This window comes from Podarcis muralis, chromosome 2, assembly GCF_964188315.1.
Source record: "Podarcis muralis chromosome 2, rPodMur119.hap1.1, whole genome shotgun sequence".
Taxonomy (NCBI): Eukaryota; Metazoa; Chordata; class Lepidosauria; order Squamata; family Lacertidae; genus Podarcis; species Podarcis muralis.
Genome location: NC_135656.1, coordinates 57,907,755 through 57,934,625, shown reverse-complemented (window position 1 = coordinate 57,934,625; position 26,871 = coordinate 57,907,755). Strand labels below are relative to the sequence as shown.

At 39.9% G+C, this 26,871-nt stretch overlaps 1 protein-coding gene across 1 annotated transcript; it reads left to right on the top strand.

Annotated features, from left to right (window-relative positions):
- The first annotated feature begins 1,883 nt into the window (after positions 1 to 1,883).
- On the top strand, positions 1,884 to 26,586 carry SAR1B (secretion associated Ras related GTPase 1B). Its single transcript, XM_028718062.2, has 7 exons — positions 1,884 to 2,047; positions 14,351 to 14,426; positions 18,946 to 19,065; positions 19,779 to 19,844; positions 21,471 to 21,574; positions 22,645 to 22,776; positions 24,269 to 26,586. The coding sequence occupies exons 2-7, from the start codon at positions 14,369 to 14,371 to the stop codon at positions 24,383 to 24,385; spliced, it is 597 nt and encodes a 198-aa protein (XP_028573895.1). The 5' UTR covers positions 1,884 to 2,047; positions 14,351 to 14,368; the 3' UTR covers positions 24,386 to 26,586.
- Positions 26,587 to 26,871: the final 285 nt, after the last annotated feature.

Here is a 26,871-nt window from a genome sequence, read left to right as displayed (position 1 = left end):
ACTTTCTAAAATTATTTGGAATATTAGTAGAATGATATAGCTTAGTGCATTCCATTCTTGGCCCCAGTTACAAAGTTACATGTAAGGATGCCAATCACTTGAGTTATTTAATACTTGAGTACAGAAGACATTTGTTGATCAAATACTGAAAACTTAAACTATGCAACAGCTGAAAGTTAAGGAAATATTATACAATGGGAAGAATCAAGGTAATCAGGCATTCTTTTTCTCATGCTGCAAACAATACTTTGCAAAATAAGACTACCAGATTATTTACCAAGACTTCCTGAATGCAGCATTTCAGTGCCCAGATTATTATCTTTACATCCAGCTAATATACCATGCTTACAAAGAAGAACCTAGCAATTGGACCTTACTTATATTCACATCCTAACCACAATTCAGCACACAGTTAAGATGATCTAATGAAATCAGTGGGCTTAAGGCTATGATCCTTTGCAGAGTTGCTAACAATCCCTTTGCACCCTGGAAATCTACCTAATTTGATGTTTGACTGAAGTGTCCCAGGGTGTAAGATTAGCATTCTAAAAAACAATACATGACCAAAAACAGATATATAATTATATAATGCTAGCAAAATGCTTAACATTTCAACAAGTGAGTCACTTCGAGGAAAGGCTTGTATATTAAAGGGTAGCAGGGGCACCCCACTTCACCAACTACCTCGCCCCAATGTTGCCTGATATCAGGTAGCATCCCAACAGAGCTAAATGCCCAATGGCCTCTACCCTCTGCTTTTTCCCCTTCTTCCCATCTCTCCCCGCCCCGCCCCCCATCCCCAAATGATTGCTTCATGTACCCTGGCAACAACATGCACCCTTCGAGCCTGTTCCTTCAGTCCAGAGGATCTGAATGAGGAAGGGCTATTGTGTCTGAGCTTTTCAAGTTCCCTGCTCCCTACTGAAAGTCCCATTCTGAGGGCAGCTGAAGCCAGATCATAACAGTGTGAGGCAAAGGGATTCCTACTTCCCACACCCTGGCAACAAACATACAAACACATGTGGCAATATCAAAGTCCTTATTGCATAGCATCTGGGGTGGAGGAGATCCTGAAAGGGAAAGGCACAGACTGTGTGGGACTGCAAACCAGCCATCATCATTGGTTATTTTCTGTACTGCTTTTTGGTCATAGCCTCCAAAGTGATGAACTGATTACTACAAACAAAATATAGCAAAACTACAGTAAATACAAAAGCACAATGCAATAAATATAAAATAAAATAAGATAGCAACAACCCAGACATACTAGCAGTGCTCTTGTGAGTTACAGTGGTTTGACAGAACCCAGGGTAGCAGGAACACTTTCACCTGCTGCATAACTATTACCTGGGAGTAAACGTAATTTAATTCAACAGGACTTACTTCTGAGTAGACACGGTTAGGCTTGCGCTGCAAAGAACTCAGCGCAAGGCCTAGTGATCTCTAGGACCACCAGATCTAGTAATATCTCTCATTTTTCAAGTGTTGTTCTTGGCCCCGTGGTAAATATTGGGGGGGGGGGGCTTGGAACCCTAAAACACCCAACTATAATAAAAGGGTGAGGAAATAAGGAGTGGGTGCAGCCTGCCTAACAAAGGATCTGAAGGAGTAACCGCGGATTTGGGTTGAAGCCGCAGCCCTCTTGTCTCCAGCGAGACCCCCTCCCATAAGTACTCTTGAGGGGAAAGGACCATCTTTCCGAATAGACCCCTTGATATAAGGCGATGGTGGCGGTTGTTTTCTGAACGAGAAGCGTCTGGAACAGGAGCCGCCTTCCTTGGGGGGCGGGATGCTCGAGGGGGACCCAGCCAGAGGCAAAACGCCCCACCGACCGTCCCCGATCATCCACAGCAGAAATAGGAGGCGGTGGCTCAACTACCGCCGGCGGCGGCGGCTGCCGTAATCCGAGGGGACCCGGAAGGAAGGAGCCGGCGAGGGGCGGAGCGGAGGAGAGGAGAAGAGCCGAGCGGAGCGGCCTCGGGCTCCTGTGTTGGTGCCGGGCGGAGCTGAAGACGGACTGGCCCGGATCCCAGGCTCTCGGTAGCGGGTGAGTGGCGCTTGGCGGCGGGGCTGCCGGCCGGGAGGGAGGGAAGGTGGTTGGCCAGGGACTGGCTCCCCTTTCTCTCGCCGCCTCTGGCCTGTCCTCCCCACAGAGCCCCGCGACGACTCTCCGGCCCCATAGCCCCTCTCTGCCCGGTCTGTCCTGCTAGCCATATGCTGCCACCTTACCTCTGCTGCCCCCCACCCTGTGCCCAGTCCTCTCTTGCCCGACCCCTTGGCTCTGCTTGTGCCCTTAGTGCTGTCTCTGATATTTGTTTGCCCCTTCCCGCAAAAGATCCCTTCTGTCGCCCCACTGATTGTTTCCCCTTCCCACTAAAATAATAACAATAATCTCGTGCTGTTTCTTCCCCTCTCCTTTTGTCACTTGCCCCCAATACCCCCACACCCTCCCTGTCTCTCGATTGCCTGCCCCCCTCTTTATTTCTTTATGTTCTTCCCTGTTTTGTTTATGATGGTGGTTTTTATTTATTTATTTTAAAATAGATGTTGGTGGCTCCGTAGTTCATCAGTGCTGTCGTGCATTTTGCCTAAGTAAAGGACACTTGCAATTTAGAAAGGAAACCAAGTATTATTAGGTGCCTTGCCCAGTTGTCACATGATGAGTCAGTGCAGGGAGTACGAAGGGTGAAACTGGGTTGGTGATTTGACTAGTAGTAACCTTTGCTGCTGTCACATATCAAGTTGCCACTAATGAATCACTGCTATAGCACACATAACGAGCTAAAAAATGTGTGGCGGTTTCTGTTTCTTTCACCCTTGACAACAGTTCTGTGAGGTAGGCCCTTGTCATTTCCATATACGGATGCGGAGCTCATAGTGATTTGCCCAAGTAACCTCCCACATAAACATAAGTCGGGTCAAGCCAAGCGCACTACCTCTGGACCAAGCTGGCAAGCTGTGCCCATGGCCACACATATTCTCACTGAGGACATGATGTTCTCAGATAAGATGTTAGTTGGCAAATTCTTCCAACTGATAATTATGAAACAAAAGGCTTAATACTTATACATTCTCAGTGGTGGGAAGCTTGGAAGACACACCACTGGCTGTATGGGAAGAACTTGGCTTAATTGAAAATTAGAAACCGCTGCCTTGGTGCTGGTGGGCTATTATAGTGTAGTATATATAGCAGGTTGGGAGAAGGAGAAAGCACATGCCATAATTTTTATAATAACCTTTTTTGTCCCATCAGCTATTTTGTACAGAATTAAATGCATACATGAAGTGATAAATAGCCCATAAACTTATAGTTTAATATTTTGTCCACTCTTCACTGCTGTTTCTGGGGCATCTGAAGTTACTTAGAGTAGGAGTGATGAACCTTTGGCTTTCCAGATACTACTGTATTAGACTCCAGCTCCCATCAGCCCCAGCCAGTATGACCAATGGTCAGGAATGATGGGAGTAGTAATCTAGCACCATCTGGAGTATCACTGGTTCCTGCAGCGCTCTACCCTAGAAGCAAATCAAAAGTATTGTTGGATAGCAATCCTAACACTACTTGCACCAGGAAGGAAATCCCATTGAACTTTGTTTGCTTCTAGCAAATACAATTATAATTTAGCTATTAAGAAGTGCTTCCGTTTGCTTGTTTTCCTACAACTGGTATTAAAACACATTTCATTACTCAACCAGCTCATTAAAATGTTTTCATGCTTCTTATGTGGAAGTCAGGCTAGGAGGCTTTTCCTGGGGACTGTGTTCCTTTGTTAAAAATAATAGGTATGGATATTAAGGTTGTTTAATACAAATTAGTTCCCCCTGAACATGCTTTAACTATGTAGTGTTTGTAATCAGGATTTTCGAGACTCACCCTCCTACTTTTAAATTTGTTTATCAATGAAGTAGGAATGCAGATGTTTGGTGGCAGGAATTTTAGGTTAATTAATTTAGAACAAATGAGTGAAAATTTATGCATGTGTCAGAAGTTCAAAAAATGAATTGTACCAGAAGGCAAACTGAAAAATATTATTCACTGACATAAAGCTTCATATATTTCTAATATTTAATGTGAAAAAGAAGGCAGGCATTGTGTTACATTGGTAGAAAGTTACAAAGTCTTCAAAGATTAACAACAGCAAAATAGTATACAAGAAAGAGGTCTGTATTTAAAGAAAACATCAATTACTTGTAGAATGTAATGCATACCAAATCAATATGCTAGTATTTAAATGGACTCTGGAGTGCACTAAACATTAACCACGCGTCTATTTAAAATTGTAAGTCCTGCTGTGGGAATCTGTAAGAAGTTGTTTCTTACTAAGAAGTAATTTTGCAATCTTAGTCATATGTAGGTCACTGTAGGTCAGGCATGGAAGTTTCACTTTGATTTCCTAACATTTAAGAATCTGATGACATATGTCAGTGTAGATTATTTTGCATTACTAACTCTACCTTTTTTGGGTGGAAGGAGCATTAGGTGAAATGGAATGAATCAATAAAAAATGAAATTCATTCAAGGTAAATTGAAACAGTATTGAATTACTTTTAGTTGATCACTATTACCACCTCATTATATAATGAATACAGAAGTGCCACCATCTCTCTGATGGTGAATCTAATTGGCATTTAAATCATTGTGTTTAGTCTGTTATACATATATACCACTACAAAGTGCAATGAAGCGGACTAGCTTTTTAAGAATGTGTAAAAAATAAGTGTTTGCATGGCATGACCTATGTACTTGCTTAGCTTTAGTAGTAGTGCAACTTCAATAAAGGTTGCTGCTTACATGTTGAAAGGTAGGAATGCAGTTGTGTTAAAAGGTCGAGACAGAGATGATAGAGACGCAAGGCAGCCAAACAATTGCAACGCCACTCCCAAGGTGTCCTTATACTTCTGATTACTCAAAACTAATCAGTGAATGACAGGGGTTGGATTACTAAATGATTGCCTTGAGCCTTCTGGTATGTTTCTTCCAAATCATCCAGCATTGGCCATGGTCTGAAAGTGACAAAACACATTGAGTGCCATACATAGAAAACTAACACACAAACACACACCTCTACTAGCCCAGCCATATGTTCTTACAAAAGGTCACATACAGTACATAATAGTTATAAAATGTTACTTGAAATGTATATTATATGCAACAGTTATTGTGACTCATATTACACCACAATGTGCAACTTACATACCGTAAATATGTTGTCATATGTGTCATTTAAATCCCTTCTTAGGACTGTCATAATTCCTTCCCTGAAAATTTAATAATTATTGGGCCTATAATTTGTACCATGTAGGGCATCTTATGGAGGTTTTGTAAGAAGCTTACAATCTGAAAGACAGGTCGGATGAGGAGTGGATATATGTTACTGCTTTCAAGAGAGAGACAATCTATTTAATAGTTGGATAACCTTTTAGGTTAATTATTAGTAAGTTCAAACTAGGTGTGGTTTGGAAAAGTGTAGAATTGATGTTGCTACTAGAATCCCACCCCATTTCTTGAAGCATATAGGGGCTTCTATCTTCTCCTCAGATATATCCCCCTCACACAAAAAATACCTCAGGAGCTGAAGATATCTTGCCTTGCCATAGGGAGCCGTAAAGGTTGAAAACAGGCTTGAACAAAGTGTATATGAAGTTTTCAGGTAATTTAAAATAAGCCACAAGCACAGGAAATACTTCCCCTATGGAAAATGTGGTTATCCTGAAAGAAAGTGCAGAAGCAGAAATAGTCGCTGAAGTATTGGTGGCAGCTGGCAACTTTGTTGTTAAGTTTGAGGCAGGGAAATTGAAATGAAAATTTGTTGGCCAAATGATGCCAGATTATATTCATCAATATGAAATAATCATCTTAAAAAGGGGATTTCTGTGACCTTTGTTTTCCCTGCAAATGATGATAAATGTTGGGTTGAAAAGAAACAAATAATGACATTACAATTTCCCACATGGACTTGATGCTGACCTACAACTTGTCAATGCATAGTTAAATGTCATATACATAGGCTCTTGCTTTGGAGGCATTTATTTGTAAGTGTCTGTCATTGAATTGTAACAAGTTATAGTGGTCACAGATTATTTGACAGAAAACCATTTTTCCACAGTTCCCAAGAAACATCAGCATATGTTTGACTCTTGTCCATGAAACAATAGCTTTTTACATATATTGCTGCAGATGGATTTCTTTTTTTGATTATTTTTTTTTAAAGACAATAACATTATTGAAGTTATAGGTAAATTCTTAAGGTTGCAAGATTGTCATGTTGGTCACATCTTTTTAAAAAACAAGAAAAATGAATTATTTAAATTAAACATACTTCATGATTTTGTTTTGGAGGGAAGATCAATAAAGTTACCATACAAATAGTTTAATGTTAATTGGAGTTCAAATAATAGTAGCTAAAACGTAAATGTTATGTACATAAGCTTCCAGGTGTTATATTGGTCACTATGGAATTACCCTTCAATAATAGAGTGGCAGTATTCAAACTGTGTTCACAAAACTTTGGAATTCCATAAAAGCTTGGTAGCTCCACAATGATAGGATTATTAGTGGTGGGTGAGCTGTCTGATAGACAGTTTGTCTGTCATCATTAGTATTGCCTTGCAATGTGCAGCTGTGAAAGGGTTGAGGTGTGTGTTCTAGGAAGGCCTGTCAGCACATATGGGGCAATGACTAGGTCGAAACAGTAACACACAAGGATTCAATGGAAGATGAGCAGAGATTCTGTGAACAGCAATATGAAATGGGATCACTGAAGGTCTGAGAAATTTGAACCTCAATGGTATAGATCACTATGACTATGTTCATTCACACGGTGCAGATGGAATAGTTAGAGCTCACTGTTTGTTTATAGCTCCATCAATGCACAAAAGTAATTTGCAAGGTATGAGTGGCATGGGCCCTGTCCCATGGAGCTTACAATCTAAAAGTTGATACAGAGGACAGGGAGGGAAACAGAAGTGGTGTAAACAAGATGTACATGATATAATTTCATTACTTGAGCATAGTCAATTTCTTAACTATAGTTAAGAGACTGGGTGTGAGCCATTGCAGGCTGGGTGTCATATACCTCCCCCCCCCCCCCCGCCCCCAGTTCTTCTGTTCTGGTGCGTGAATTGTCACTGCTCATACCCTGTCAGCCTGAAGCCTACCAAAATCTCCATTAGCACTAATTGCAGTTAAGGTTTACCAGGATTTCATTTTACTTGGCATTTGAAACTTAACTGGTTATTGAGACATCAAAGATTGGTAAGCAGTATTCAGTTACAGAAATTACATAAAGATGCTTAGCATAGCTTGTAGAATTAGAAGCTTGCAGGTTCAGGTCAGCTTCTGTTTTTCAAATAAAAGGTGCTACCTCACCCTTTGGTAGCTCTCAAATAATGCATGACTATCTAATAGGTTTCACTACATTGTACTGTAACCAGATAGCCATAGAAAAAAGGCTTACATAAATCACAGTTTTGATTTATATGGAAATATTTCATCTGGAAACTTTCTTGTTCTCCAAGGTAATTGCATACTACTTAGCTTCCAGAGACCATAATATATTTCTGCTTTACTTATGATGGAGTTTACAGTGGAATAGAACTCAATCATCAATAGAAAATTAGTTGAAAATACAGGCAGTTCTTAGAATGCAAAGTTCAATAAAACTGCTGTGAGTCTTGCAGAGTCACACAGTAGACTTTAAACTTGCATTTGCCAAGCTGTTTCTAGAAGATTGAATTTCTACAATTCTAGGTGCACAAAGTACAATGGCTAAAGTGCAATCAGATTGTATGTTAACTCTTTCCATAATTTTTCTTAGAGGAGTTTTTACTTGATATTTCGAAACAAAGCTGTTGCTGTTATCTAGTGAATTCTCTTCTAGTTATTTATCATAATTTTGAGGGGGGAATTTCCAAAATAGTAAGTTATCATTTACTACGTTTATAAAATAATTACCTTAGAATTGTCATTCTGTATTCTGGCTAAGGGGAAGCTATGATGTTTAGCCTTGGAGAAAGCCACTGTTTCAAATATCCCTTTACTGTATTCTAGAATGGGAAAGGGGGAACCTGCTGCCCTCCAGATGTTTCTTGCATTGTCCTTGACCATTTGCTGTGGGGACTGGGGCTGCCCTCTTCTCGAGGACTAATATAAAGGCATTTAGAATGCATTTAAAAATGTATGCAATATCCTGTCGGGTTAAAGTTGTTTAGATTTTAAAAAATGACTGCTTTCTGAATATGGTAGCTAGGGAGTGAGGCAAAACCTTGGGTGCATATATGGTGGAGTGGAAGGAAAGTGTGCGCATGTTTCCATGTCCTTGTGCAGACAGTGTAGAACAACTGTGAACTTCAAGGACCGCAGTGTAAGAAGAAGGCATTGGATAGAGTTATGTGGGCTACGCTTATGCAATGTTACTTTCTTCCTCTCCCTGCCACCCCATGCTAAGTGTGGGCAGCAGCAACAACAAACATTATACTCTTTGTGAAAGGACACCTATTCCTGGATCATTTCCCATAACATTTACTTGCCTCTTGCTATGTTCTTAATAGTCGTAGCCATAGGTATTCAGGCAGGAGTGTGCAAATCACATCAGTATCCTTAGCCTGCAGTGAGAGGTTTGAAATCAACCTTTCAAAAAAGCACTGCTGTATCTTGATTTATATCTGGCAAAGCCATAGCATTCTGAAATAAAGAACACCAGCTGTGTTTTGTGGGGTTTTGATACTCGATCTGACCTGTGCAAGCTTCATTGAAAAGAAGAGTTTTAACCACAAGAACCTTGGTCAGGCTGATCCATTTCTCTGGATAGCTCAAACATCACTGCGGAGGCCACATTGCACAAAACACATAGTAATAGACATTAGAATAGGACATTAGCAAATACAGTATTGGAATGTGCAATAGGTAATCAGCAGTGAAATGGGGAAAAGAATGATGCCCTCCCTTACCCTTTGTTTACTTCTTGTGATGAGGTGTGGAAGATTCCTGACCCATTCCACAACTTCTGCTAGAGGCCAGTGTTACAGTGCATGGAAGATCCAGGGTGGGCCCAGTATCCAGACCTGGTTCAAATTCTTGCTTAACCTAGAGTGACTTGGATGAACAAATGGTAAAGCTGTGGTGGGGCTTTCCTTCTGTGCCGCTGTCTCTGACACTCCTCATGCAGGAGATGCCATATGGGAACTTAGCGTTTTCCCTCAAACAACTGCATATGTCTTTTATTTTGGTTAGGCTTGAATATGCCTCAGCAAACAGGATTTTTATATAAAGATATCTGGTGACAAAATCCTTAATCGTGCATGCCAATAGTACTGCACTATTGCACTTTTATGGTTCTTTCTCCTCTTCTTTCCCATGGTAGATATATTCAATTTCACTCTTGTAGGTTGTTGTTGTTGTTGTTGTTGTTGTTGTTGTTGTTGTTACTACTGCATCATTTCTATCCTGTCTGTCCTTCTGCAAGGAGCATAGGGCAGCAATTATAAAAGAACAAACTACCTTTAAGTATCAAGCTTCTCAGTAAGATATGTAATTTCCCATTTAGCAATAGAAATGTCCACTTTGGATGCTGGGTATCTTCTCTACTGTGCTCCCCCTCCATAGTTTGTTTCAATCCAATATATTAATTTCGTCTCTTATATAGCGTGTTGCATTTAAGTGTAACTTTAAATAAAATCTCCAGAGGCCTCTGTTTTGATTTACAAGATTGCTTAACCCAAAAGGATCCTTCCAGCTCAACTTCCTAAAGCCTAGTCATGTTATTTTCACCTCTGAAATATGAGCAGTTATTTTGCATCACACCCTGTGGACTGATTTGTATGTTACTTGAGTAGATAGTTTTTCTAAACCTCTTGGAAGCTTTTCCTGTTCGGTATTTTGTTCAAGCAATAAATAAATCAGATGACGTGTATGTACTGCTGTGTTTGCTTGTTCTTGACCTTTGCTTTTCAGTCATGTAAGTGTCAGTTTTAGACGTGCCGTTGTGTAATGTGGAGTTCATGTGATGAGCGTGTTCTGTCCTTAATGTTTTCTTTCTAATGCATCTTGTATCTAAAAAGTTGTTGTATAGTTTAGCCTAGCCTTTTACAGCACAATCCCATGCAGTCTTACTTAGGAGTAAATGATATCAAAGTGGTACTTAGTTCTGGGTAAACATAGGATCAGGTTGTCAGTTTTTTCTAATAAGGGGAAGCACAGCATAGGTCCTAATATTAGTTTTTTCTTGTTACACTTCATGTGATAGATCTTTGCATTTTATGTTAACAACAGAAGGTTCTGAGTTTTTTTATAAATAATAATAGTCTTCAGGAATCTAGGAAAAGCATAGCTCCTCACTCCTAATAACAGTGGCTATAGAACTGTTTGTGGGACGCGGGTGGCACTGTGGGTAAAACCTCAGAGCCTAGGACTTGCTGATCGTAAGGTCGGCGGTTCGAATCCCCGTGGCGGGGTGAGCTCCCGTTGTTCGGTCCCAGCTCCTGCCCACCTAGCAGTTCAAAAGCACCCTTAAGTGCAAGTAGATAAATAGGTACCGCTTTATAGCGGGAAGGTAAACGGCGTTTCCGTGTGCGGCACTGGTGCTGGCTCACCAGTGCAGCTTCGTCACGCTGGCCATGTGACCCGGAAGTGTCTTCGGACGGTGCCGGTTCCCGGCCTCTTAAGTGAGATGAGCGCACAACCCTAGAGTCGGTCACGACTGGCCCGTACGGGCAGGGGTACCTTTACCTTTACCTATAGAACTGTTTTAGGTCTTGATCCACTGTTGAATTTTGCTGTGGCTACTTTGTATCATAATCGGTAAGACGTTATCCCAGACTTGTAAAGAGAAACTACCAGATCACCTATGGTGATTATTATTTTATTCCTGGTGAGCAGGGAGAGGAAGTGTTGTAAAACAGAATTTTTTTCTTATTCAGCCTTTCTATGTTTCCAGATAGCTAATATTAATGAGGTAAGTGGGATAATAATAAATTTGTGGCCAATGGCTATTGTGGATGTATTGCAAATCTGTGAGTGTATATATTTTCATGGGAGAGGCCAGTATATAGGCATTGCTGTGAGTGAAAGGACGTGAGTGCCACCTTTGCAGTTTGCTTGTGGTAATTTAAAGTATTTCAGAAGTTCAGAGTATATTTGAGAGATGTAATGAGTTCTAGAGACTTTAATAAAATAAAGCAGCAAGTTGGAAACAGTTGTTTTTTCTCCTCTTTCAAATGTTTTTCATGCGTAATACTGAGCACTGCAGTTCTCAAAAGAGAAAATAAGGATCTAGTCCTTGCATTCTGGATATAGTTTCTGGCTGCTTCAAAAAAACTATTGACCATCTATCTCCATGTTGCAACACCAGGTGATAGAAAGGTTTAAAGTTTCTCTTATGTGGCTTTCTCGCAGTTTCTATTGTCTTGTCACAAAAATGGACATTGGAGCCTTCTCTGAGTCACTGAAGTTTTGATTACACTAGACTGCAGCCAAGGGACTCTGAACTCATATCACCTGACCCAATCCACACAGATGTTAGGGGTGAACATTTATAAAAAGTTGTAACCACAGATTCCTGTGCCATCAGGGAAACTGAACGATCAGTAATTATCCTGGTGGTGTTGCAATCTGTTTCTGAGCAGGCTATAAATGCAAACACTCAAGGAGCTGAAGACATGTTTAATTTTGATTGGAAGTAGGACAGTGCAGTGATAAGGAAATAAGAGTGCCAGGGTCACTTGGACCCATGTGTTTCCTTAGACACGACAGTGGTGATAGTGAACTGCTCCCCCAGCAACTGTTTTAATTGTGGTGTTTCTAGTTGGCATTCAGGGTGAAAGGATCTTTCAGGCCTGGCTGCACTCATACCAATTCATCTCTTAATGGCTGATGCAGATGCTTTGTGCAGTGTGTCTGGACCACGGTTTGCTATTGGTTATGGAGTTCCAGGAACAAAGGGACACGTGCTGTACTTTTACGTTTCCTCCCGGTTTTACATTGAAACCCTATAGATATAAGCTCAGCCTGGTACTTTCCACATGTGTTGGACAACTATTCCCAGAATGGCCAGTGGTCTGGCATGATGGGAGTAGAAGCCCAAAGCAGGGAAGGGATGGATGGTATAACCCTAATACAAGTACACCAATCTCATGCAATCTAAACAATTAAGAGTTAAGACTGGAGGGAAGTGTTTACTGGCCAGTAGATAAGAATCTGTAAGTCCTGTAGGCTTCCTAGTTTGTAAGTAATAAAACCGGCTCCTCCAAATGAGAGATATTATCTTGGTTTGCTCGAAGGATGTGCCCTTTGCTGAAGGCTGTTTAAGACTTAATTCCATACCATGATGTGCTCAGAATGTTGATTAGTTACTGTAACACACTTTTTGGGTGAATATTTTTGGCATGGAAAATGGGCTTTCAGGGTCTGTTAGGTGGTGAACCTATTTGCTGCCCCACTGATTCAAAACCATTTTGTGTGTTCTCTTTTTGAGGTCCCAGCCAGTCATGATTCATGTGGCCACTATGATGTCACTGCAGCATGTAGATTTAATTAGTTGGTGATGTTACAGAAGGCAAACAAAGTCCTTAGCTTTGTCTTCACATGGCATGGAATGTGAATACTTTTGTGTCCTTCGGAGCCCCAGCAAAAAATGGCCAAAAAGAGTGCTCTTTTTCAGAGTGTGTTAAAATTTTAATGATTTCCCCAATGCCCCCCCCCCCTGCAGTTATACTCAGCACTATTGGTTACTTTTCTGAGAACTTTCAGACAGCACATCAAGCTGCAATAGTAGAGTTTAATTTGAATAATATTGTGATGTCTTCTCTTGTGTTACCTGGCTGGCTGGAGAAGGTCACGTTCCTTGTATTTTGAAATGGAGATGTCCCACCCAAAATTAGATGAAATTGATTATGCTATGCTGGGAGAACTACTTATAAACAAATGACCTGGTTTTCCTCTGGGTCTTTTACCTAGTTAAATAAACATGAATAGCCATGAATTTAAATTATGATTCACAAAAAGTACTTCCAAATTTTCATATGGAAGGGAGGAGTGTTAAACTCTAAGGCATTGTATTTCACCACTTTTATCAAAGTAAATGCTTATTTCGTAAAACATCAAAGAAGGGGTCAACAATCCCTTGGCAGAGATGATACCTCTTTATCTCCTCTGGATGTGATATTCCTTACCATTCATTGAAGTCTGGAACCAAACTAGATTTATGCTGTGCCACAATAATAGTTTGGGATGTGGAACCAATGCTAGTCTTAGCATTGGTTAAAAAGTATAATTGGTTGTGTACATTTTAAGCAATGTTACCAATTGTGTAAGAAGATACATGCTTTTATTTGGAAAAAGATGAAACTGCCATTTCTGCGCTTTGGGTTCTACTCAATTTCCTGTTTGTGCCTTCTGGATTCTGTGATTTCTGAATCCAATCCTGCTCTCTCTCCATTGTTAATAATACAAGGGGGGAAGTGACTTTTGTGCATTAATGGAGCACTTCCACATTAGCAGACCTTGGAAACCCCACTAAATATGTGTGTATCTGGACTGTAGCCACACAGTCAACTCACTTTTATTTTTACATGATCCAATTATATTACAATAGCTGCTGTAGACTTGGATCCAAGTTATTTCAGATGAAGTCAAGGGGTTTCCACATACCCATTGAGTCTTTTGTGTAGCACAGATGCTTGGCATACCACAAAACTTACTTCAAAATGCCTTTTGGAGATATCTTCTGATGAACAGATTTATGCTAGAAGAACTGTTCCCACAAGCACTCCAAGTTTTTAAGTTGTAATCATTCTTCTTGTTTTTATTATTGCTTGTAAGCCGCTCTGAGCCCGGCCTTGGCTGGGGAGGGCGGGGTATAAATAAAATATTATTATTATTATTATTATTATTATTATTATTATTATTATTATGTTGCATTAGTCACAGAAGACTGCAGCTTTTCTTTCTACGTTGTACTGTTCTTGCAGAGAAAGGCTGTAGGTGAGCAGATTGTATGGGTCTCACATTCATGCATGCACACACCTATTCCGAGTGCAAGGGATGGAGGACCTGAAAAATGACACTTCAAACCCTGTTGGACATGAAGAACTAGTTGTGCATTTCAGTGGAATGTGGCCTTAATCTTTCTTTCTTTTTTAAAGCATCAAAACAGAAAGTTTGCCTCTCCAGAATAATTTTTAAGATTCCAATCCATCAGTATTGGTGGTTTCACAACTGAATAATAAAAGTGATTTATCTCTGGATATGTTATTTCTGTCAAGTACTCCAAATTTCTCTATTCATTTTCAACGTTATTTCAGTAGAATGTTAATGCCATTTGATCTATGGGGCTTCTCTTTTGATTTCTTTCAGAACCTGCAAGATTTGGACATGTCCTTTATATTTGACTGGATTTACAGTGGTTTCAGTAGTGTACTACAGTTTTTAGGTAAGACATCTACATATGGAATGGACACTTCTGATTACTGTATGATTATATCCATATATTCATGGATGGCTCTTTGATCCAGCAAAGGCTTTCATGAATGGAAGCAGGAGAGGTATTGGGTGGATGGGGGCAGATTCTCCCTTTCTATTCAATTACCCATCTGTTTCAGAGACTTGTGGGACCCTCCAGTTTGGGGAGCAGAGAGAACTATGGAGGGGAGGGAAACCAGCAAAATATACCTCCCTCCATCTTGCCTTCAAAGAAACCCCTGCTGATCAGAGAGCTGTCTGTGGATGGAAGGACGGCCTTGGATACAATCAACTGTCATGATACTAATCTGCTAGCAGTCCACCTCACTAATGTTCCATTTCTGGTTTAATTTTTCCTTAGCCTATGCTGTACCGTGCAACCTATCTTTACTAGACAAATAAATTAACCTGCTCCTGGCAGTTACAGTGGAAGGGGAGCCACAGAAATACACAGCACTGTTATGACTCCATGTGCCATGTTCTTCTCCCTTGCTCTGCAAAACATGGGAAGCTGGAGTGGAAAGCAAAGTACTTTCAGTCGGCAATGTGAGAAAGGAAGCTGCTTGACAGCTGCCAAATTGGGCAGCATCCTTCTGAGAGCTGATTTTCTTTTCTGAAAGATGCCAACTGTAAAACGTGTTGTGCTGTTAATAAAAACATAGGAACCTGCTTTATACAGAGTCGGACCATTGGTCCATGCAGTACAATTAAATGACTAAGTACTATCATAGAATCATAGAATTGTAGAGTTGGAAGGGACCCCAACAGTCATCTTGTCCAATCCTCTACAATGCACTAGTTCAGGCTTCCTCAACCTCAGCCCTCCCGATGTTTTTTGGCCTACAACTCCCATGATTCCTAGCTAGCAGGACCAGTGGTCAGGGATGATGGAAATTGTAGTCTCAAAACATCTGGAGCGCCGAGGTTGAGGAAGCCTGCACTAGTTAATAATCACTATGGTCTACTCATTACAGACTGACCACTGCCTCTATACCGCAAATATATACCTTGAATTGGGGATAGTAATAAAGCCTCAATTAAAAACTAAAATGTAGTAGCATTTTCAATTTGGTCTATAAAATGTTAAAGCGGCCTGTCGAAGCCTTAACAATGTACTTGTTCGCAAGTCTTCCTGAAGAGAGAACACACCTTTTCTAATTGATTGAAACTGCCACTGGTTATTGTAAAATGCTCTTATCCCTGCTGAATTGCCTGCACCCCTGATAGGCCTTCTGACTTTGTCCAGTTTGGCAGCAATAAAGGCACCTTTGTATCATAGTACGCTTAGCAGCAGCGAACTTTGTCCTTCAAATCATTATGAGCCGCAGTTTTGCTTGGGGCAGATCTTTTGTAACAGATGAACTCAGACTGCCTCTTAAAGCTATCTAGGTTACTCACTAGCATGACAAACATAATAAATTGTACAAACCAGCACTGAACTGCAGATTACACATGTTTACTCAGAAGTAAATTTAAACGATGTAATGGGGCTTGCCTTGCTCAGATATAAAGATGCATGGGATTGCAGCTCTGAACATTGAAATGGTTTAAGATGGTGCATTTGTAAACTCCTAAAGGAGGAAAATACATCTTATTGAGAAGAATAAATCACTTTAACTTTAAACACATACATACATACATAAACTATCTGCAAACACAGCACAACCCCACTGTTTGTATTACTGTAGTGCATTGTACTTGGGGTTGCCTTTGAAGACTGTTTAGAAACAACAGTTGGTTCAAAATACAGTAGTTACATTACTGCCTGGAACAGAATGAATTATAATCCATTCTTTTTTTAAAAAAAATCCCAGTATATTTTCAAATACAGTTTAAGGGAGGGATAGAGAACCTGTTACCTTCCAGTTGGTTTTACACCCTCCAAATCCCCATCAGTCTCAACTAGCATGGCCAACCGTTAGGGATGCCCCAGAGCAACCCTGACATAGTGTTGGTCCAAGGAATTGTGGGAAACTAAAATGGCAGCTTTCATTGGGAAACAGAAATGGTGGTGTTTGTATGCACACTGGAGGGCACTATGCTAGGGACCTTCTCAAATCTGGTGCAGGCCCTGGATAGGTCTTTTCGGAGGTAGCTTCCTCACTTTTAAATTATTTCCCTGGTGGGGGGGAGGAAAGGAGAGATGAAAAATATTTTTATCTCTCCCCCCTCCCCTTTTTTAAAGCTATTAAGTCTTTTTAAAAGCTCTGCTTTTGGTGGTTGCTGTCTTTTAAAAAAAGTGGTGTTGTTTTCCTGATTTTCATTGTGGATTTTAAATTTCATCATAAGCCGATTTGAGAATCTGTTGAACTGAAGAGCAGGGCAGCAAAAGCTAAAAATATAGATTGTATAAACCATTTAGGACCAGCAGTGTGAAGACCTTCACTGCAATTTTGAAGCAAATGTGCCACATCATTATGTTTATGACACACAGGAGTTCATCTAAAGGTCTGCTGGTGCTTTTCATCACATCCTGAATGTGTCTAAAATAGTATTGTGTTCATAATTCTTACACAGAGATAGTCTATGTGTGAGAAGCATCATTTGTGAAGTTAGCTAGACTTTCAGAGCTGAGGCCCCAAGCACCCTGGGAACTCCCACCACTGCCCCCCTGGTGCTCAGGAGGAGCATTAGTGGCTGTCATCACCTGCTGCCTTTTACATGCTTCTGAGGATTGGGTCCCTCTGGTGGGAACCCTCCTCCTCCTCCTCAGTAACCACGAGAAGGGCTGTGGCTCATTGGTTCTAGCCCATATTTTGCATGCAAAAGTTCAAAAAGGAATCCTTCTGCCTATTGGTGTAGACAGCACTGGCTATAGATGGACTAATGGTCTGATACAGTAGAAGGTAGCTTCTTTTATTCCTAGACTGGATGTTCAGAAATTTTGCCGGGTAAGCAGAGCTCTCTGAAATCCCCTGCAGCTGCTCAGAGAGAACATAGGAAGCTGCCTTATACCATTCATCTAGTTCAGGATTTTCTATGCTGACTGGCAATGGCCCTCGAGGGTTTCAGGTACGGGTCTCTCCCAACCCTAGGTGGAGACACCTGGGATTTATGGCCCTTCCCAGTCAAGTGTCAAAATTCACCATTTATGGGTAAGTTGTTAAAAGTGAATAACCCGTTAGCTCAGTCGGTAGAGCATGAGACTCCTAATCTCGGGGTTGTGGACCTGAGCCCCACATTGGGCAAAAGATTCCTGCATTGCAGGGGGTTGGACTAGATGACCCTCATGGTCCCTTCCAACTCTATAATTCTATGACTCACCTTAAAAAATCAGTACATGGATGAAGCCTGAATTTTAAGCTAAGATGTATTATTTTAGGCTCTGAAACACATTCATTTTCCATTCATTTTGTGATGATGCAGCTAATGGAAGGTTGTTTTTTAGCCTTTCAGGCTACATTTTCTTATGATTGAGGGAAAAGCACACTCAAAACTGACTTCGTTCTGCAGGCCTTCAGAGCAATACATGATTAGTAATTTTAAATGTTTCTGAAAAGGAGATAGGCACTGTGGGGGAGGGGTAATTGACTGAGAACTCACTGAGAAAGGAATAACTTAGAACTCAACAGATGTTTTATCACTTTTCATCTTTGCAATTTCTGCTTGAAGATTTGTGTGCAGCTCCGAAGCTTTCCCTTTCTCATTTCTTTTTTCACGGTCAACCTAGTTGGCTCAGTAAAACTCAGTTCAGTTGACTCCTATTCTCTATTATTCATTATTCAAACGGGCTTAAATTAAAAAATGGCATTTTAGAAACATAACTATAATTGCATTATAATCATAGTAATGTGTTAGGAAACATCTGAGGGCTGACTTGTTGTTCAGCTAAGGAGAATGTCTGCCTGGATCAAAACACAAACATTCATAATGTAGATATACATACCCAAGTGACTTCGACTCCCATTATTCCTGACCATTGGCCATGCTAAATTGGAATTGATGGGAACTGAAGCCAAGCAACATCCAGAAAGCTGCAGGTTCACTATTCCTGATCTAGTTCAATAGTCTACTCTGGCAGTGGCTCCCCAAGATATCAAACAGAGGTTTTCCACATCTCTTGATATTGGATGCTTTTATCTGGAATTGTCAGGGAATAATCCTAGAAGCTTAGCATGCCAAGCATGTGCTCTGTCGCTGACCTATGATCCCTTCCCAAATGTTGTGGAGATCTTAGATGGAGCCTCCTACGCTTGTTGTACTGCATTCTTCTCTTAGTTTTAGCAGATAAACTTGAGCTAGAATGATATCCTGTCTTAAAGGTGTCATCCTCTTTTCATCTTTTCTAGAGTAACCTGATCCGGAATACTTGCATTGACATATGTAGAATGTTTTGAGATTATGTGATGACAGGGTTATGTGATGATAGGGAAATTGTTGTGTTCCATCCTAAATAAGCATTTAGCAAAACTTAATCATCAGACATTCTATTATGATGAGACACTTGTGGAAATTAGTACTTACTCATCAAATACTCTTATCTTTTCCAGGACTGTACAAAAAAACTGGTAAACTAGTATTCCTTGGTTTGGATAATGCTGGGAAAACGACTCTCCTACATATGCTTAAAGATGGCAGACTGGGTCAACATGTCCCCACACTACATGCAAGTAAGTCAATATATCCTTTCTCTCATACAGTGGTACCTCTGGTTACGAACTTAATTCGTTCCGGAGGTCCGTTCTTAAAACCTGAAACTGTTCTTAACCTGAGGAACCACTTTAGCTAATGGGGCCTCCCACTGCCGCTGTGCCGACGCCTCACAATTTCTGTTCTCATCCTGAGGTAAAGTTCTTAACCCGAGGTACTACTTCCGGTTTAGCGGAGTCTGTAACCCGAAATATTTGTAACCCAAGGTGTCTGTAACCCGAGGTACGACTGTAATATGCCCAGTGCTGCTTCAAATCTCAGGACTTTAGTAGACTATTGAACTAGATCAGGAATGAGGAACCAGAATAAACTCTTCAGTTCAGTGTGAGTTAGACTGCAACCTTATGCACGCTTGCAGGTGATTAGTAGCATTTACTTCCGGGGAAGCATGTATAGGGTCAGTTTCATCACCTTGTTCTATATAGTGGTACCGCTAGTAACGAACTTAATTCGTTCTGGAGGTCCGTCGGCATACAATTTCCGTTCTCATCCTGGGGCAAAGTTCTCAACTGGAGGTAACTCTTCCAGGTTAGCGGAGTTTGTAACCTGAAGCGTTTGTAACTCGAGGTACCACTGTAATGCAATATGGTTTATCAGTATGATTATTACTTTTACTAGAGAATAGTTTGCTGTAAGCTAGGGTTTTGAAAAATAGTATTTTCTGTTTCTGCAGCTGCAGAAGAGCTGACAATTGCTGGTATGACTTTCACTACTTTTGATCTAGGCGGACATACCCAAGGTAAGTGATGCCAACATGCAGAAGGCTTCTTTTAACATGTTAAGCTTCCTTGGTTGCACATCAAAAGTTATTACATTGCAAGAGGGTTGTGTATTTTCAATTCTGAAAACTTTCCTGATTTTATTAATTTTTACTGTAGTCTACTTGTTCTGTTATATACACATGTAAGGTGTGTGGGATGTTGGACTTCTTCATCAACCCAGAGTGTGTACAGCGACTGGAGCATAGAAATAAAAGGCTGTCCGCAATATCTTTGCTTAGTTTTAATTTTGAAAATGTAACAGCCAAATGCTGCAAGCCATCACCGCTGCTCACCAGCAGCATACAAAACATATGATCAACTTAAATCCAGTTTTCAAATAATCAGTTATCCTATCACATCCCTTCCTGCATTCGGTGCAGAAAGTAACTCCCTTTCTAATTAGGCAAAAAGTCAAGAGATCACAGGTGTGCAGGTAAGTAGGTCAAACTGCAAGCATACACCTGTGAGCTTCAATTAACCAACCCCGTTCACTGACCACTTTAAGATAAAGAAAAACCAACACACTGACTTGAGTGTGAGCTACAGGATGCTTCAACTGCAATATTTGTACTTAATAGAATGGAAGCAGTGCATTACACTTATGGTGATAGAATTTTCTAACAGGATTCTAGGATTATTGCAGCATTTAATTTTCAATGCAATACTAAAATAAAAGTCAATGTGTGCCTTTAATTAGTCTCTGATTCTTTAGAGAGCTTAAAGTTGTGAAACACCTCTGTTTTCATTATACACAATAAAAAAAGGTTAAAGCAGCAATTTGATCAAGTGGATTTAAGTTAATAGTTGTATCCAATGCAGTTCATTGTGTTCCTGGAAGAACTTCGGCTCATGCAATGGAATTCCCCCTTCCTCTCCTACCCCTGTGACCCCAAAATCTGTTCCAATGGGATTGGGGAACCCCCAGAGCAGATTTGGTAGGCTCTTAAGATTTGGAAGAAAGGAGAGAAAGAGGAAGTTCCACAATAACAATGACTACATTGGATACAACCCCCCACCCTTACAGTGAAGTGATCCTCAAATATTACTTGGTTTTGTGTTTAAATACTTCAGCATGGATACTGGGTATCTGGTGGATCAAAGAGGGCATTTTCTAGAATTTATTAGAGGCTGAAACAGAAAATATGTTATTGTCTTGGGGGTGGTTTAATTTTTTATTAGATAAATCTTCTTCTTCTTTGGCGATCACTCCTAGCCAAGTAAGATTGTCTTCCATAAACACGTGTTTAGGAGATAAATATTTCTAATGGTGATACGACCATTTTGTTGTGTTTTTTTAAGTTCTACCACAAAGTTTAGCATTCTTTTTTAAAACCTGCAAGCCATATACTGTAGCACATGTTTAGAAGTGGATTTATGGCTATTAAGGCTGTTTCTTGCAGTAAAATTAATATGGTTTTTCAGTTTTAAACCCAGTACTTCACACTGTAGAACAAAAGAGAGTGGGCTTTTAAAAAAGCTTTTAAATATATCTCCTAATGCCCTTTTTAAAGTTTCTGCTCCTTAATGAGGTGTTACTATGAATAGAGTTATAAGAATAACAGATAATTTCCTCTTGCAGCTCCTTTATAACTCTCTTTTGTTAGCTCGCAGAGTGTGGAAAAACTATCTGCCTGCCATCAATGGGATTGTCTTTCTGGTGGATTGTGCAGATCGTGAAAGATTGGCTGAATCAAAGCAAGAAATTGATGTGAGTTAGTAATGTACTTGGTATTTGTAAAATACTAGTGAAGTGTGTGACATTTTGATGGATGGAGAAAAGAGGGAGAGTCTGTGTTTTGCAGGGACGGGGGTGGGCATTGCATCTGTATGGCTACAGCATCATATATGACCCTGCAACTCAATAAAATAAAAATAAAAAGAGAACTTTTTGGGGAAAGGTTATCTTGCTGGAGACTGGTGCATAAGAGCAAATGGGACATTGCCCCACCAGTGTTGGTCTTCCTATTTAAAACCACCTCAGGGGTGGTACTACCTGTCAACTTCATTCTCCATAGTCTATAGCAGGGGTAGGCAACCTAAGGCCCGGGGGCCAGATGCGGCCCAATCGCCTTCTCAATCCGGCCTGCGGATGATCCAGGAATCAGCGTGTTTTTACATGAGTAGAATGTGTTCTTTTATTTAAAATGCATCTCTGGGTTATTTGTGGAGCATAGGAATTCATTCATTGTTTTTCCCCAAAATATAGTCCAGGTGGTCTGAGGGGCGGTGGACCAGCCCATGGCTGAAAAAGGTTGCTGACCCCTGGTCTATAGGTTGTCCTTGTAGAACTCTGAAAATAGGATGAAGGGAACAAAACTAGAATTAGTTGGCTCTGGCTCCACCTACTGTTAGTCTCCCTGCCTTCTGCCCCACCAGTCTCATTAGGCACAAGCCGTCACTGGATTATCAGATTGCATTTGATTTTCACAGCTTTCTATCATTTTTGGTATTTCTACTGGTTAAATATAAATAAATAAATACATTTGTTAAATATGCAGTTCTGTAAAACTTTATTTTCCTTCCCTGGTTAATTAATGAATCTTTGTTTAGTTTAATGAAGGAAAGCCCTATTATGGTTGATTAATATGTGGCCATTCTCTCTATTTTTGAATATATTTTGGCCTTGATGTAAGAGTGAGAGAGATCCTTCACTGAAATATTTTTAAAGGTGTCAAAATTTTCTCCATCTTTTCTCCATTGACTCTTTGAAGTTTCACTTCATATATGTTGTATGTGAATGTATAAAACCTAACGCATGTGTCTTTCCTCTCTACATAGGCACTTATGACAGATGAAACCATTGCTAACGTGCCTATCCTAATTCTTGGTAACAAGATTGACAGACCAGAAGCCATCAGTGAAGAAGGGCTACGAGAGATGTTCGGTTTGTATGGCCAGACAACAGGAAAGGTATTAATTGTCCTGTTCCCATTGCTTCAAAATACGTAATTTCAATGTGCCTATCATTTTCTCCCCCCAGTGTTTCTGTGGTCTGCTTTACTGAAAGCTTGCATATATCATATTTTTCCATCTAAGATGCCCCCATGTATAAGACGCCCCCTATTTTTGGGGACTCAGATTTAAGAAAATGGGGGGAGATGGCCCAGAGTATGACACCCCCTAATTTTTGACATTATTTTTAGGGGAAAAACCTAGTCTTATACATGGAAAAGTACAGTAATTCTTTGTCGGTTCCATATTGTTCTCAAGATGCATTTTTAAAAGGATGCTTACAGGACTTCATAGATTCCTTTTTAAAATAAGTCACTAACAAGTAAGCCTTTACAGATTACTTGCTCACCATAAAGCCAAGCTGGCTTTGTTAAATTGTACTTTTAATATAATACAGAATTTTTAGAGCTAATTGTCTAATGGAAATCTGAATTGTTGCCTTGTGAAATGTTCTTGCTAATGCCTCTAGCAATAAACCGAAGGGTTCCAATTTTAAACAAAGTTTATTTTAAATATTTTAATTAAATATAATTATAACTTGGGTTGTGTCATTTACAATAGGCAATTTTGAATACCAGAAGCAGATTTCTCTATTATTTCTTGTGCTTCTGAAAATGTTACCACCCACTCATCTGAAACCTACTTTTCTATGCTCAGGAAATAAGCCCTCCCTGAACATGAATGACAATGGAGAGAAAGACACTTGCCTTCTAGCGCTAGGAGAACCTATTCCCTCAGTGGTTGTGTCTTTATGGAATCACAGAATTGTAAAGTTGGAAGGGGTCTTGTTGGTCATCTAGTTCAACTCTCTGCACTTTATTCTGCTAGAGGCGAGAAATCCTGTTAGTATAGTGGAGAGGCCTCAAAACTAGCACAGAACCAAAACATACAGCAGTACTGCATAGGTAGCAGATCACCCTTGTAAGGTACTTGCAGGGTGGGTGCAACAGAGATGGAACCTGAGTTTTCCCAGAAAATGAGTTTTTATTGAGAAAGCAAAATAAAAGGCAGTTGTGTGTTAACCAGGCTTCCTCAACCTCAGCCCTCCAGATGTTTTTGGCCTACAACTCCCATGATCCCTAGCTAGCAGGACCAACAGTCAGGGATGATGGGAATTGTAGTCTCAAAACATCTGGAGGGCCAAGGCTGAGGAAGCCTGGTGTTAACTGTTGAAGACAGTCCCAAAGAAGAGAGGGGTAGAGGTGAAAAGAACTATAAGGCTGAATTGTTTTCAATTATAGCTCCCCTACCCAACTTCTAGGTTGGATTACTGTAGTGATCTTTAACAGGGTTTGGAGAACTGGCCAGAAGAGGGTTGCAGTCACCATATTGGTCTCAGCTGATAGGAAGTCATTCAGTTTGGCTACTTGAGGCTCAAAAGGTACAGAGAAATGGGAAATATTGAGTTTCAATTTATTGACCCACCTTCTTCTTTTTATGTCATTTTCAGGGGAATGTTTCAGTGAAAGAATTGAACACCCGACCCTTAGAAGTCTTCATGTGCAGTGTGTTAAAGAGGCAAGGCTATGGTGAAGGATTTCGTTGGATGGCACAATACATTGATTAATGCCAAAATCACATTAGTACATACTATCCCAAGCCTGTTCATTATTTGATCTCTCAGTGTACATAACTTGAACTCAATAGACTTTGGTTACAATAGCGTATTTTTTTTATTATTGTATCAATTGTGTTAAATTTTAAGTGTAAAGACTGAAAATGGATTTTAAGCAAGTTTGTCAATTTGGATCTTGTAACATTAGTCTCTAGTCCTATAAAACCACTTTCTTTTGGGATTCATAGCTTGTCTCTTGTCTGCAGTCCTTTTTTGTGTGACAGTGACTTTCTAGCTCAGTATGGTTTTTTTAAATGCACTTTTTAACAGCTCAACTCTGCAGATTTGTTGGTCATATATAATGCTCATCATGTTAAATTTTTATGTACTTTTTTCAAAACTGGTTTTATAAATGTAGAGTGTATAACCACCTCTCAAAGAATAGTAATGAATCAGCTTACGGATAATTGCATGATGCCTTACAGTTTTCAATAATATACTTTCTTATGCAACGTCATGCAATAAAACTAAATCCCATTTCTTGACATCTTTAATGGGAAATACTTCATTTTAATGTGTCTTAACCTAGTAAGGATGTCTCAAAATGTGAATATGTAGGGTAGCTTTTTGAAATGCAGTATAATTTCAGTGCACTGTAGATTTTTTAATTTATTTATCTGATTACTTTTTTTGCTGGGAATTAATCCAATTAATTTTAACCATGTTTTCTGAATATCAGCATTCATTCACAGTTCTCCACGTTGTACAGCAAGAGGTACCATGATCTCACTGTATCATAGTACTAGTGAATGCCTGGATTTCGTGCAGGAATTTAAAGAACCACAGGAAGAACGAAAGGCTTTGTGCCCTGCTGCATCCATAGGTTAAAGAGTGTTTTGCACAAGCTTCTGGGATGTGGCAAAGGTAGATAATTTAGGATGGCAGTCTATTGGCCTAAGGAATAGGGCAGTGTACTCAGCACTTAAGATCTACAAGATTTTGTTTTTCTGGATTTTCTAAATTTTTCCTAGATTTCCTAGATTTTGTTCACTAGGGCTGAGGCCTCTGAGTGTAGGTGTTATACCCCCTACCTTGAGCAGTTTTCATTCCTCTTGGAAGTGTTTGTGCATTCTGTTAGTTGCTATGCAGTGTTTGTTATCTCTTATCAGCCAGTACTCCCTAGGAAGGAGATTCCTAGCTGCCCATTTTGGCTATGATACAATGCTTTCTTTAATGAACTGTTCATGGGTTGATGAAATTGATAGCTGTCGTGCAGAGAAGAAGCTTTGCAGTTACCTCATTCATGAGTAGGTACTACGTTGTGATATTTGGAATAGTTTAAGATTCTTGGCAGAGGTGATTGATCTGGGGTACTACCTACAAAAGTAACCTGGAAGAGTAAGCATCTCCTTAATGTAAGAGTCATGTGAGGAGCAGGGACTTGGCTCCTTCCTGTCACAATAAACCATTGTTGTGGCTCCCGAACTTAACCTATGTCATGTAATACATCGAATACTTATTTTTGAAGTATGGTCAAAGATTGTTATAATGTTGAGACTTCAAGGATAGCTTTTCTATGTATCTATATCCGAGTATGGCTGATGCTACTTGGTACCTGATTTTAATTCTGCTTACCACTGTACTATGCAAGTAAAACCATTTTAAACTGGTTTAACTATGTGGCATTCCCTAGAGAAAACGATGGACTGTAATTTTGAGAGGCTGCTAAGAATTTTAAGATTTCTCCAACTTCAGTACAAGGTTACAGTTTCTACAATCCCTTGTAAGGGAGGAACTGGCAGTTTGGTTATACTTCCCATATTGCTCATTCTGCATATTTCTTCTGTAACCTTGTTCAGAGTGAGTGCTCCATTTTTTTCCATGAAAGAAGAGTCTTTGTTTATTTAGAAGGCTTTCAGATATTGAAGACATCTTTTCAAGAAGTACAAAAAATTCTATCACTAAAATCAAGTGAGGGCAGATGTAGTGCTTTTGAAAACAGGTGCCTAAATATCAGATGTTGCAAAAGAACTTGAAATATGGCTTATTGCTGTTAACACGTGTTTAATATTTTTCTTGATTTATCATTTTAAAATATAACACTTCCAGGTTTGTTGGTGAGAGGCAGACTAATTCTTTAATTTACTTGTGCTTGAATCACCATCTGAGTCCCAGTATTGTACCAATAAAGTTAATTTAGGGCTTTGAATACATTTATACAGATTATTGTTGATACTTTTCCTGGGTGTCTTGACTTTCATTGGAATCCTTTCAGTAGTCAAATATGAGATGTTGTTGGGCTCCAGCTTCTGTCAACTCCAACAAGTGTGGTGAATGGTCAGGGATGATAGGAGTTACAACCCATCAATACCTGGTGGGTCACAGGTTTCCCCATCACTGAATTACGGACTGAACACACAATCATATTAGCTGATAGACTGGGCAGACCTTCATATATGAGTGTAATTATCACATAATATTTCACGCAGGAAATACAA

What these genes read in the sequence shown, in the direction of transcription:
- SAR1B (XM_028718062.2), top strand. Translation starts at nt 14,369, where the DNA reads ATGTCCTTTATATTTGACTGGATTTACAGTGGTTTCAGTAGTGTACTA. An exon ending in TAGTGTACTACAGTTTTTAG is followed by an intron (nt 14,427 to 18,945) that starts GTAAGACATCTA and finishes TATCTTTTCCAG; the next exon opens with GACTGTACAAAAAAACTGGT. An exon ending in AATCAAAGCAAGAAATTGAT is followed by an intron (nt 21,575 to 22,644) that starts GTGAGTTAGTAA and finishes CTCTCTACATAG; the next exon opens with GCACTTATGACAGATGAAAC.